Source organism: Eschrichtius robustus, chromosome 8, assembly GCF_028021215.1.
Source record: "Eschrichtius robustus isolate mEscRob2 chromosome 8, mEscRob2.pri, whole genome shotgun sequence".
Classification (NCBI taxonomy): domain Eukaryota; kingdom Metazoa; phylum Chordata; class Mammalia; order Artiodactyla; family Eschrichtiidae; genus Eschrichtius; species Eschrichtius robustus.
In genome coordinates, this window is record NC_090831.1 from 107208817 (window position 1) to 107222439 (window position 13623).

General features: G+C 48.1%; 1 protein-coding gene across 3 annotated transcripts in view; it reads left to right on the plus strand.

Annotated features, from left to right (window-relative positions):
- Positions 1 to 13623, plus strand: part of STRIP2 (striatin interacting protein 2) — a 44192-nt gene that overhangs the window by 8902 nt on the left and 21667 nt on the right. The window contains exons 3-13 of one of the 3 annotated variants that reach the window (XM_068549433.1): positions 923 to 997; positions 2010 to 2144; positions 3503 to 3623; positions 4399 to 4467; positions 4665 to 4771; positions 5505 to 5632; positions 6524 to 6727; positions 7958 to 8193; positions 8445 to 8510; positions 9186 to 9249; positions 10168 to 10239. In XM_068549433.1, the coding sequence (XP_068405534.1) occupies positions 923 to 997; positions 2010 to 2144; positions 3503 to 3623; positions 4399 to 4467; positions 4665 to 4771; positions 5505 to 5632; positions 6524 to 6727; positions 7958 to 8193; positions 8445 to 8510; positions 9186 to 9249; positions 10168 to 10239 (1277 nt within the window). Of the gene's footprint in view, positions 1 to 922; positions 998 to 1881; positions 1932 to 2009; positions 2145 to 3502; positions 3624 to 4398; positions 4468 to 4664; positions 4772 to 5504; positions 5633 to 6523; positions 6728 to 7957; positions 8194 to 8444; positions 8511 to 9185; positions 9250 to 10167; positions 10240 to 13623 lie in introns of those variants that run through there. The other 2 variants (XM_068549436.1, XM_068549435.1) reach the window with 2 other exon arrangements.

Sequence of the window (13623 nt, forward strand, 5' to 3'; positions counted from 1 at the left end):
TTGTTTCTGGTCACTCCAGGATTTTGGAACTCAGGACTCAAAAGCCCTGGCTCCCAGACAAGGTATTTCTTGACCATTAGACAGCTGGCTGGAATATAAGTGAATTTCTCTTGCATTGTGAATTATCTGTGACCTAGTTAAATTTCCAGCAAGGGTCTTAGTTAGGGAACAGAGTTTTGAGGAAGCACCTATTGACTTAATGACTTCACTTCTTCATCCTCTGTAAGATGAGCGTACTGGTGTGATGTTCTGGAGTGTGTGTGTGTGTGCGTATGTGTGTGTAGGAAAGGGCATTTTTATTTCTCATAAGCTGTCTGCATTTTGTATTGAGAGGCTGCTGTCAGCAAAGTTAGATTTTCCTGGGCACAGGCCGCTCTTTGGCAATCAAAGCTGCTTCTATATGGTTTGATTCTGCCTCTGCCCGGGTGGCCGTGGGCAGGAACATAAACTTCTGTACCCTTCGAAGAAACTCAGCGGGGAGAGAATGAACTGGCTCCTTGAATAGCACAAGGATCTTGCCTCTAAATTTCAGGAGTTGTGTTGCCCCCTTTTTCCCTAGAGACAGGATTAGTCCCAGTCTGGGTTGACAAGCAGAAGGGGTTGCAGCCCTAAGAACCAGGAGTGATGACATTCAGCCCTCTCTGTTCCAGCCCTCCTCCTGGCCCTCACCAAATGTTGGAGCCTGCCTTCTCTGCTGTAGCAGCCAGCTGGCAGGAGGAGGACAGGTTTGATGGTTTAATCACCCAGGGACCCAAGTGGCTATTTTTAACTGCTCCGAAAAGGAGGAAGCTGACTCTGGATTGAATTGGACACAGGAATGTGTTGGAAGCTTTAGCTCTTTCATGCCACCTTTTCCACCCCAGGCCCCTTCTATAAGGATCTGCTGAATGTTTGTGACTCTGTCCTATCTTTCCTGCCACAGAATTGTATAGCTACACTGAAAACCCGGAATTCACCACTAACAGGAGGTGCTTTGAAGAAGATTTCAAGACCCAAGGTGATTCCAGATCCTTATTCATAGAGATCTGCTTTTTCTCTCCATGATATTCAAGGCTGATCTAGAAAAAGCCTAAAACAAAGTATGATCCTTCTTCATCCTCTCCATAGCCGTATAACTTCTCTTATTCCTTTTTGCATATGGGACACAGAGTTTCCTATATCTCAAGTGGAGAGGTCATGGAGTGGAAGCAAGAGAAGCCTGAACTGGGTCCCTTTCCCTGATGTCAAGGGCCCAGAGAACAGAGGAATGGGGAGGTGGGGCTGGACTGGTTCCCTGCTGCCTGGTAACCCTGTGCCCAGCCTAGTCTTCGACCTTAGTGTTCAATCCCTGTCTCCAGTTCTGCCTCACTCCTCATAGCATCTGGTAATAATTTCACGTGCCCACCCTGTGATCCACTCAGACCTCCATTTCCTTACTTGGTCAGTGGCAATTCAGTGTTCAACTCAGCAAATGTGTGGTGAGTACCCATTTTGTGCCAGAGATGCAGGAGGCAGGGGTGAAGGTGAATTTACAGTATCTTTAAAGAAATTATAGTCAGATAGCAGAGGGGAGATGTGTACGTCACAAAACTAGCTGAGGCCAAGAGGAAAATGGGAAGTGTCGTTAGAGAAGTAAAAAGTATCATGGGGGACAGAGCTTCTGGCTGGAGCATTAGTGGGAAAGAGGTGATTTTGTATTGAACCTGTAAGGATGAATAGGAATTGGATACATAGGGAGATAGAGGGAACTCCTTGAGGAAAGGCAGAGAGATAGAACCGTATAGGCTGGGGAGGGGGAAGTGGAAATGGAGGGGATGTGGAAGAAGATGAGGCTACAGAGTGGGTTCAGGCCAGAACATTTGGGTTTTTTACTTTTCCCATCCCTTATTCTTTCTCAGCTAAACAAGGAAAGCTTTTGAAGAGAAGAATTTATTGGGGGACTGAGATCAGAGGTACATATGCTCTCAGGAGCCTTTCCAGGAAGGGGAGGCAACAGCTGACACTAGATCTGTATGGCCTTCTGTTCCCAGTGCAGGGTAAGGAGTGGCTGGAGTTGGAGGAAGATGCCCAGAAGGCCTATGTGATGGGACTCCTGGACCGGCTGGAGGTGGTCAGTAGGGAACGGCGACTGAAGGTGGCCCGAGCTGTTCTCTACCTGGCCCAAGGTGAGTGGCCAGCTTTGCCAACTTGAGAGGGGTGGACACTAGAGAGAGAGAGAGAGACGGTGTTAGCAGGACTAGGATGAGGCAAGCCACGCTGGGAAAGCAAGGTTCCTGCCCCTCGAGGACAGATCTTGTCATGTGCTAGAAGTAACCTTGTGCTTATGCGAAAGATGAGGAGATGATGGTAGGTACTGTTCTGGATCCCTTGGAATCGGCCTTTCTCTTTCCAGGCATGCCAGGATTTCTTATAAGGTTCTTTTTTTCCTTAGCCTGGGCTGTAATCCTATGTGGAGACTAGCAAGAGGGTCATTGTGGCCAGAGCTGACAATGTACCACCAGCTGAGCATGGAGGTTTCTTTTACCAGCTGTGGCCTGGCTCTGACACTGAGAGGAGGCAGGGAGGGTGCCACCAATTTACACATGGACCCTCTGCATTGTTTCTCATTGGCATTTAGAAGGTCCAAGCCAACATAGCAGCAGGAATGTTTGCTGTGAGTAATTTGGAGAATCAGAACTCAATGAAATTAACTGACGAAAGCTTCCCAGAAGAGACCTATTAGCCAGGTGTTGGAAAGAAAAATGAGCCTAGCTGGAGTAGTAAAAGAAATCCCTGAGGTCAGAAATAAGAGGACTGTTGGCAGAACCAACTAGTTGGGAGCTAAAAAACTGTAAAAGAAAAATCATAAATGGAGAGGAAAGAGAGTGGACATCTGGTGAAGGGACGACTGCAGTAAACAAGGCAGTGCCCAAGCCTATCTCTTGGGTCTGGCGCTCTGGCCAAGTTCCAGCTGCCAGTACCTTCATCTTTTTGCCTGAGGGCTTTCTGTGCAGCCCACATAGGGCAGCCAGGAAGTGCTAGGGAATTAATGTTCTCCCCTAGTCCAGCAGCATTCCTCAGTGACTGCCAGGAGTTACTGGATGAATAGCCTGACCACCTCACCCTTCTTGGGTGGGATGATTCTGAGTTGTTTGTTTTATGTTTTCCAGAGCTTCTCCCCACTCAGGATTGAGCTCTTGGCTGCCTTCTCTTCCCTATCTCACTTCCCCACTTCTCTACCGATGGTTCCTGGGGTCAACTCCCAAATAAACTACTTGCACTTGAATCCTTATCTCTGGATCTGCTTCTCAGGGAACTCAAACTTAAGACAGACCAGTGATGAGCACATTGGACCTAACCCTGGAGACTGCTTCTCCTCTCCCCTGCCTCATTCCAAAAAGTTCTGGGGGGCACCTGTCCTACCTTTGTCAGCCTAATTGTTGGGCAGAGTGTTGGAAGATAGCCTTCAGATCATGGGGCAGGGTGGAAAGAACTGGGATAACCCCCTCCACCTCAACCCCTGCGGCACTGTCTGGTCCTTTAGGCACTTTTGGGGAATGTGATTCAGAAGTCGATGTACTCCACTGGTCCAGGTACAACTGCTTCCTGCTCTATCAGATGGGGACCTTCTCGGCCTTCCTGGAGCTACTCCACATGGAAATCGAGTGAGAAGCCTTAGGGGAGGGCTGGCGACCCCCTTCCTTGAAGAGTGCCTCATCTCCTATGCTGGTTCCCTCACTGTAGAGCCCTCTGTGGAAGCTGGGTCTATTCACACCTCATCCAAAGCTCACTGAGAGTCCCCCTCCATCCAGCCATGGTCTCTGATAGTCTGTCCTGCTCCCTAAGGTTGGGCTCATCAGCAGACTCTGCCCCACTTACAGCTTCAATCCTGGGCTTCAGGGGCCGATCCTGTATTGCTTTTGTATCCAGATACCTTCTTAGCTCAGCCTAACTGTGGACTCCATGAAGGAAACTGTTCTACCTGAGAACATGACCCAAGAGGGATGGGACCAACTCCTGTTGCTGTGCCCAGTTCTTTCCCTCACGGTTACAGCTCTAGACGTGGCCTTGTCTGCCGCTACCACTATAGTGACCCCTCATATTGTCTCATGCCTATCACCCAGGAGTTTTAGTGGGGCAAATTCTGTTTATTATTCACCAAGTGTTGCTTAGCATCTGTTTTGTGTCCAGCACAGTACTAGACACAGCGGGGATTTTAAGAGGAGCCAATATCATAGACCCTGCCCTTGCCTATCTTCACCACAGATAAGGGTTTGTCTAGGTGGCAGGAGAATTCTATGGGCTCCTCTACCTTAGACCAATTTCTTTAGCTACATAGCCAGGGAATGGCAGGTACTCATGTTTGTGCATATGATAAGTGTGCAACACGGAGTAAAGAGGCCTTACGGGTTCCCGTTTTCTCCCTCGTCCCTGTGGCAGCAACAGCCAGGCCTGTAGCAGTGCTCTTCGGAAACCAGCCATCTCCATTGCTGATAGCACAGAGCTCCGGTGAGTGGGCCTGCCCATGGGATTGGAACAGGGGATGGTTAGCAATGGGTTACGTTTGCCCAAATTTCAGATGCACCCAGGCCACTAGAAGTTGCTAATTCCACTGGGTTGGGCCACCACAGAGACCATCCCTGAGGTCTCAGACTATAGGTTGGAAACTGCCTTGGGAACCTCTTGTGACCCTTCTATAACCTCAGGGTGCTGCTGAGTGTCATGTACCTAATGGTGGAAAATATCCGCCTGGAGCGAGAGACAGACTCCTACGGGTGGAGGAGAGCCCGGGAGACCTTCCGCACTGAACTGAGTAAGAAGTGGCACTCGAGGTGCCTGTGGCGGAGGGGAGGCATAGCATCTGCCTAGGAGAGACAGACAGTTCTTCTTCTTTCTTCTTCTTCATCTTCTTTTTTTTTTTTTTTTAGAACTAACATCCTTCTTTTAGGACAGAGATACTTTGTGGTGGGCTTGAAGGTCTGGCTTGATTGTCCCTGTGTCTATGAGCTAGGCCCAGTCATATGTCTTCTCTATATCTTGGTTTTGGTTTCCTTGGTTATAAATGGGAATAGTCATCCCTCTCCCATTCGATCACAAATCCCACGTGAAAAATATGAGTTGACTTACCTTGAAAATATGAGTTGGTATTGTCATCAGTCAGGGATAAGATATGAAGGCCTTTGGGATTTTAAAATATATACTATATTTGTTGATGTGGGAAAGTGAGTTGTGATCTACAAAATGCATTGAATTCCTCAGCCAGGAAGCATCTTTATTACCATTTATTATCTTTATTACTGTTACTTCTAGTTTGATATCCACCCCCAAGCTTTGGGAACTATACCATTTTAACTCCATGACCTCCCTTATCCTGCCCTCGGGGGGTTCACTCTGGGGGCTCTCTAAGCCTCCTTCTAAGGACCAAGTACTCAGATTCTTTGCGGGAAGGTGAGTGCCTTCCTCAGTGTCCAGAAACAGGGTTAGAGGGACTGGGTTTCAGCTGCTTCATCCTCACTTTCTCACTTGCCTCTCTCCACAACCCCCAGGCTTCTCCATGCATAATGAGGAGCCTTTTGCCCTTCTGCTTTTCTCTATGGTCACCAAGTTCTGCAGTGGCCTGGCTCCCCACTTCCCCATAAAGAAGGTCCTGCTTCTGCTCTGGAAAGTAGTCATGGTGAGTGGCTGATTCACCCCTCTCCCATCTCATCAGATCAGCAGTGCCCTCTGCCACCTCAGTTTCTTCTAGTCTGATTCCAGGAGGCTGGAGCTAGGCAGAAGAATAGGGCAGCTGTTAACCAGTGGAGGGGCAATAAGGCTGTCCTAGAGAAATCAGATGTTCTGTTTCAGAGTAGGTTACCTATTTCTGTTGGACTGATGGGAGATGCCACTTTTTGAGTTGGGGTGTCATTGCACCTTCCCCTGATAGAGCTAATGTTTCATGGAAAGAACCCTGGCTGAGAGTTGGGAGATCTGGCCTCTGCTGATACTGAGAAACCTCGGGCAATTCTCTGTGTCTCAGTTTCTCTAGCTGTAAAATGTGGGGTTTAGTGCCTGCTCTCCATCCAGATAAATAGAGGATTTGCTTTTAAAAAATGAAGTCCTCATAAGTGTATGGTTGCAGTTTTGTTACTAATTTTTCAACCCTATCCTTCCTCTGACTGGCTGAACAACATACCCTCCAGGGCAGGCCTTGAGTGATTCTGGGGGGTTGTAGTATCTAGATCTGTTCCTTAAAAGGGGGTACATTTTCCTGTTTTTTTCAGTGGAGGCCCCCGGTGGTCCTTTTCCTTATTTCTGGTGATGTTTCCAGCCCTGGGTCAGTAAATAATGCTTTATCCTGACCCCTGAGCTCTGAGGGATAGTAACCACCTCTGAGACTGGGGATGGTGACCACATTTTTTGCCTCCTCCTGTTTTATTACTTCCTAGTTAAGGAGGGGGTCTGAGGGGACTGGAGGTTGTGGCTCTTCCTCTCTATCCGTGCTTCCCTGACCTTGCTCCCTCTGACTTCCCTCCCTTCCTCTCCCCTTCCTCTCTTCTCTGCCCCTTTCCTGTTTAACCCTTAGTTTACCCTCGGTGGATTTGAGCAACTGCAGGCTCTCAAAGTACAGAAGCGGGAAGAATTGGGCCTGCCTCCACTGGCTGAGGATAGTATCCAGGTGGTGAAGAGCATGCGTGCTGCCTCCCCGCCCTCTTACACTCTCGACCTGGGGGAGTCTCAGCTGGCACCACCACCCTCCAAACTGCGAGGCCGCCGTGGTTCTCGAAGGGTATGGACTAAAGCAGACAGTAGTGTTGTGACACTAGCTGGCCAAAAATCAAGATTCTAAGCAGCTCTGGATATGGTAGGAAAGAGCAGTAAATGACCCAGCTCTCCTGCCCCTGGCTGGCCCTGAGACCAACCTGAAATCTTGGAGTCTATACTTCGGCCTCTATTCCCAAGCCCTGACAGGGTCCTGGGCTGTCAAGATGTAACATTGTGATATCACATCATAAATCCATGTCTTGCTAAGGATTATTGGTCTAGACCTCAGTGCCTGGAGTTCCTTAGCACCCTGAGCAACAGTTGGGGTATAATCCTGGGCATAGGTACCTGGTTGAGGCACTTTATCATTGTCTTCGCAGTAAGATTTACTCTGAGCCAGCCATGCTCTTATCTGGCCTTGGAACCAGAGGCTTACACTTACAAGGTGACTGGTTAGGGTTCTATAGTCTGCATCCCTAGAAAGGTCACAATGACAAGTTGCGCTGAGAGCTGACCACGCTCCCATGAACTTACCCGCCTGACCTACTTGAGTTCACCAACTACAGGTGACGGGCTCGGACAGTCACACTCAGTAATCTAGTCTACATTATCTGCAATGTGATTTTTTTTAACCTTTATTTTTTTGTTTTATAAAGTAATGCTTACTCATTATAGAAAATTTAGAACAAATATAAAAATGTGAAGAAGGGAGAAAAAAAAGTCACCCACAATCTTAACAACCAGAGGCAATCACTGTTAACTTTTTGGCCTATTTCTGTCCAATCTTTTTTTCTTTCTGTGACAAGATTTAAAATTACAGACTTGCTTCCCTCTGCCTAGCAGCAAGCTTCTGTCCTCCTCTTCCTCAGTCAGCCAGCTGGTGTATGCTCACAGAAGGCAAACTAATTGAATGTTCACCTAAGTAGAGCATAATTAGGAAGGAAAGTGCTGGCAAAAAAAAAACAGCATGAGTGCTTTCTGAAAGCTAAGTAACTGTGACTTTGGGATTATCTATGCTCTGTTTCCCAGCCATTGGCGTGGTTGTGTGAGAGCTGCTTGTCCTGGAATTGGGCCTGGTGGGGACAGTAGGGTTGAGATGGGAAGGGAAAGTTCTCACTAGAGGTGGGTTCTTACTTCCATGTTCCCTGAAGTCTAGCAGTCTGTGGGTTGGGGTGGTCTCAGACAAGGATGCCCAGGGTGAGATCTCTGCACACCTTCCCTCTCTCCTTCCACCCACTCCCCTCCAACCCCCCAGCAACTCCTTACTAAGCAGGACAGCTTGGACATCTACAACGAAAGAGATCTCTTTAAGACTGAGGAACCAGCCACAGAGGAGGAAGAGGAGTCTGCTGGCGATGGAGAGCGTACCTTGGATGGAGAGTTAGACTTGCTAGAGCAGGACCCTCTAGTGCCACCTCCACCCTCACAGGCACCCCTCTCTGCTGAGCGGGTGGCCTTTCCCAAGGGCCTACCATGGACCCCAAAAGTCAGGTAGGTTTGATAACACCAAGCACCCTGAGCTTCGGGGTTTCAGTCACTGGAGGCCCAGGGTGGAGTGGTCTATGTATTCAAGGCTCAATAAGCTGGGCTGGGAGTCAGAACTCCTGGGTTTGAAGTTCCCTGCTGTCTTCCCCTACTGTTCCAGTTCTCCAACTGGAGGAGTAGGAGCCCAGTAAGGGTCCTTCTCTCAAGGTTTGCTTTTCTTCCCTTCTCTGGGATTTGTCTCTCCACCGTCCTCTCAGACAGAAGGACATTGAACACTTCTTGGAGATGAGCAGGAACAAGTTCATCGGATTCACTCTGGAGCAGTAAGTGACTGGATGGTCAGAACTGGCTATAGAGTGGTTTTTAGGGGACCAGGGGAACGGGTGGCCTAGAGTGAGAGATGTTGCCTGGTCGTGATTATACAACCCAGAGCCATGGGCAGCTCTCAGTGACTGCTTTGGGTTCTTGCCATGGAGTTTTTTCCTTCCAGTTTCCTAGAACTTTTATGTTCTCATCCAGGTGTAGGACCTTGAGCAACAAGTCATTTCCCTCTTGAACATCAATTTCCTTGTCAGAGTGTTATTAGATGGCCCCTGCAAGCCCTTCTGTAATGGGCCAGAATTCTGTTAAGAAGCGACATGGTTGGAACAGATCTTTCCCCATTCCCCCACCCTCTTGAATCCTCACTGGTCGCTACAAAACCTGAGAAACCATTGTCACTGTCAAAAGTGTTGGGCAACATGCCCTTTTAAGTAGGAACCTGCTCCCAGACAAAGTGAGTCCCCTAAAGACTATACAGAAATCCTAATTTTCAGGGACACTTCTCTGTACCATTATTCTTTTTGTGTCCTGAAGCAACGATGGGGGACCTGGTAGCTTGCAGAGAAAGATCCAGGTTACCAGATGGTGAAAGTGGCATGGTCCATATGACTCCAGGGGGTATTGGTAATTCTCTATACTTTTGACCCTTATGATCTGGTGTGTCTTGCATTTCACAGGGACACAGATACCTTGGTTGGATTGCCCAGGCCCATCCATGAGAGTGTGAAGACCCTCAAGCAGGTGACCAGGGTGGGCTCTCAGTCTTCAGGGATAGGGAGCCATCAAGGCAAGTTGGATGACTAGGGTCCTGGGTCCTGGGTGGTGCTCTTCCACCAGACACGTTCTGAACCTGTTATTCTGTACTTCCTCCGCAGGCATTTTGGCCAAAGAGGTAAAAAATCAGGTCTCTCCCTACCTACTCAGTGTCCTACATTTAGATAGATGAACAAGTTCTTCTTTCTTCCTCTCATTCCTTTTCCCTCCTCCCACCCTTCTCTCTCTTCCCACTTATTGCTTCCTTTCCTTTCCTTCTCTCTCCTTAGAAGCTCACTAACTTCCACAGGCCCAGGATTGAGTAGCAGTCTGCTCTGTATCCAAAGTGTGTGTGTGCACGAATAAGAATAGTCATTCCTTGCACAGACCTTGATCCCCACCCCACCCCATCATCACTCTGTACACACACGGACGCACATACAGGCACATGCAGCAAAACTCTCAGGGCAGTGGTCCAGGGGCAAGGGCCCATTCTTGGCTTCCCCTTGCACTTTTTTTTTTTTTTTTTTTAAAAGGCTGCGCCATGCGGCATGCAGGATCTTAGTTGCCCAACCAGGGATCAAACCCGTGCCCCCTGTGTTGGGAGCATGGAGTCTTAACCACTGGACCGCCAGGGAAGTCCCTCCCCTTGCACTTTGGTTGAAGGTAAATGCTAAGGTATTTGCTGCCCTTCAAACATGGAAATATGGAATAAACACTGTATTGAAGCACTTTGCTGCTGTTCATGATGCAAAGGTAAATAAGGCTCCTGCCTTCAAAGGGTGCGTGGTATATTTTGGGCTGACAGACCCATAAACAGGACATTTCCTTGTCATTGGGGAAATGATCATTGGTACACATGTGATTGAGGCCCTCGGCCCCTTGTTGATGTCTTATGTTTCCCAGCACAAGTACATCTCCATCGCAGATGTTCAGATCAAGAATGAGGAGGAGCTAGAGAAGTGCCCCATGTCTTTGGTGAGTCAAGGGGAATCCTGCACAGGAGGAAATCTGTCTGCAGTGCTGTCGCAGAACTCGCGTGCATGCTGTTGGACTCTTACTGTATGCTAGGCAAAGCAAGGTCTCTACTTTCACGATACATTAAAGTTGGAGAAAAACGATAATAAGTAATTAAGGAAACGAGAAGACTTTCAGAGAATGGTAGATATGGTTAATAAAATTTAAATAGGGTGACATATCATGTAGTAGACTATTTTAGATTGGGCAGTCAGGGTATGTAGACCTCTGAGAAGGTGATAGTTACCTAAGATCTGAAGTATAAGAAGGAGCTGGCCGTAAGAACATCAGGGGAAAGAGCATTCGAAGCAGAGCGAACAGACTTATTAAGAAGGTGAGAGCAAGCTCAGAATGTTAGAGGTAGTCGATGAAGGCTAGTGTGGCTGGAGCACAGTGGGGAGGGGGAGGGTTGTCTGAGATGGGGTCAGAGAGGTGGCCTGGGGCCACTTTACAAAGGACATTTAAGCAAAGATAGGGAGCTTGAAGTTGATTCACGGGACAAAGGGAAGCCTTTGGAGATTTTAAACCGGGGAGTGACATGATCTATCTTTTTATAATAAAAACCATTGGCTACTTTGTAAAGGCTGGATGAGGAAAGAGTGGAAGCAGGGAGGTTGGGAAGCTCTTAAAATAGTCAAGGTGAGAGATGATGGTGTTTTAGACGGGGGTAGGAAGTGTGGAGATAGGGAGAAGTGGATGAATTTGGTTTATATTTTGGAGGTATAGCTGACAGGAGTTGCAGTTCAATTGGCTGTGGATAGAGAGGCATAAAGGGCAATCAAGAATAAGTACCATTTGTCAAGATGAGGAGTTCTGTTTTTTGTTTTTTTTGTTTTTTTTAAATTTATTTATTTTTATTTTTGGCTGCATCGGGTCTTTGTTGCTGTGCGCGGGCTTTCTCTAGCTGCAGCGAGCGGGGGCTACACTTCGTTGCGGTGTGCGGGCTTCTCATTGCGGCAGCTTCTCTTGTTGCAGAGCACGGGCTCAGTAGTTGTGGCGCACGGGCTTAGCTGCTCCGCAGCATGTGGGATCTTCCCAGACCAGGGCTCGAACCCGTGTCCCCTGCATTGGCAGGCGGATTCTTAACCACTGCACCACCGGGGAAGCCCTGTTTTTTGGTTTTTTTAATGTGTTTTTTTCCCCCTGTTTTTCTTTTTCTTTCTTTTCTTTTTTGTGGGTGGGGGGGCCGTGCTATGCGGCTTGCAGGATCTTAGTTCCCCAACCAGGGACTGAACCCCGGGCCCGCAGCAGTGATAGCGTGGCGTCCTAACCACTGGACTGCCAGGGAATTCCTAGGAGTTCTGTCTTATCAAGGGTTCTATTTTGGTTGTACTAAGATTTAGATGTCCATTAGACACCCATGCAGAGCAGCCAAGCAATTAGGTATATGGGTCTAGAGTTCTAGAGAGAGGACTGACTTAGAGAAATAAATTTGGGAACTGTTGACTCATGGACAGTGTTAAAAGCCATCGAACTGGCTGAGGTAACCTGAGGAGGGAGTAAAGTTAGAGAGAAAATGGAATCCAGGACAAAGGCCTGGGGCACACCAATATGTCAAGGATGGGATGAGTCAGGAAAGGAGCCAAATAAAAGGAAAACCCTTAGTGAGCTGGGAGGAAATCCAGGAGATTGTGATGCCGTAAAAGCTAAGCAAAGAAAGTCTTTCAAGGCTTCCCTGGTGGTGCAGTGGTTGAGAATCCGCCTGCCAATGCAGGGGACACGGGTTAGATCCCTGGTCTGGGAAGATCCCACATAGAGCCTGTGTGCCACAACTACTGAAGCCCACGTGCCTAGAGCCCTTGCTCCGCAACGAGAGAAGCCACCGCAATAAGAAGCCTGTGCACTGCAACGAAGAGTAGCCCCCGCTCACTGCAACTAGAGAAAGCCCACGCGTAGCAACGAAGACCCAACACAGCCAAAAATAAATAAATAAAATAAATAAATGTATTAAAAAAAAAAAGTCTTTCAAGAAGAAGGGAGTGATCAGCTATGTTAAATGTTGCTGATAAATGGTGATTGATAAGACCTGAGGTGCCCATTGACTTTGGCAACATAGAGATAACTGGTGACCTTGATAAGAGCAACCTCAAGTGAAGTGGTGGGGCTGGAAGCCTAGTTGGAGTGTATTGAAAAGGGAATGTAAAGAAAGGAGGTAGACTTAGTCAACATAGACAAACCACATAGAAGTTCTGTTGTGAAAAGGAAGGTAGAAATGGGATGGTAGCTGAAGGAGGATGCGGGTCAAGGGAATGCTTTATAGCTAGGAGATCCTGGAGTGTGTTTATGTCCTAAAGGGGTTGATCCAGGAGAAAGGAGATAATTACAGAACTGATGCATTCGATAAAGCAAAAGTGAGGGTAGCCTTTGATAGGAGCACAGGTGGTTCATCCTTCATGTCAAGAAGGAAGGTAGAGACTCTGGTAGATTTGGTGTTGAGAAAATGAGGCTGTGCCTGTCTGATTGCTTCTGTTTTGTCCATGAAGTGAGAGGTAGGGTCAGTAAGCATTGAGGGGCTGTGGGATGAGGGGATTGGTTTGAAGAGAGGGGAGAACGTATGAAATAGGCCTTTTAGAGAACAGCAAGGCAAACATGCAGGATTGCCAGGGTTATTATCCATTTAAGCAGCAGCCGAGTTGTGTGGGATAGAAGGGGCCTGGTTACTCCTCCTCGCCTTAGGGTCTCATGGCAGTGACCCTTGTCCTGTAATAGAGCGACGTGGGGGGGAGGAAGGACTGCACTGGCCAAAGATGACAGTGGCCTGAGTAGCCTCTTGATAAAGGGCTACTCTGATAAAGGGCTTAAATGGGGTCATCACAAGGACAGAGCTGTGCATGAGGGGCCTGGTCAGAAAGGAGGAAGGGATGTTGTAGAGGGTAGTGGAGAAGGGAAGAAAATAGTTTCCACCTAAAATTTTCCCTGCTAATACCCCTTCCTGCCTCTCCAGGCCTTTATTAACCCTCTCTATTGAGTCACCTACCTCTCCTTTCTGGCTTTGGAGCAGCCCAGAGCTCTCAGATGGCCTCAGATTGACACCATAGGAAGTGCCTCTGTGTGGGGTGTCAGTTCCAGTGTCCCAGGTGTACCTGTGGCCTGAGCTAAGCCCAAGTATGTCCAGCAAAGCAGTAGTCTGAGCCAACTCCTTGATGGGAGTTCTTTTTTTTTTTTTTAATAAATTTATTTATTTGTTTTTGGCTGCGTTGGGTCTTTGTTGCTGCACGCGGGCTTTCTCTAGTTGCAGTGAGCGGGGCTACTCTTCGTTGCGGTGCACAGGCTTCTCATTGCGGTGGCTTCTCTTGTTGCAGAGCACAGGCTCTAGGCACGCGGGCTCAGTAGTTGTGGCTCGCG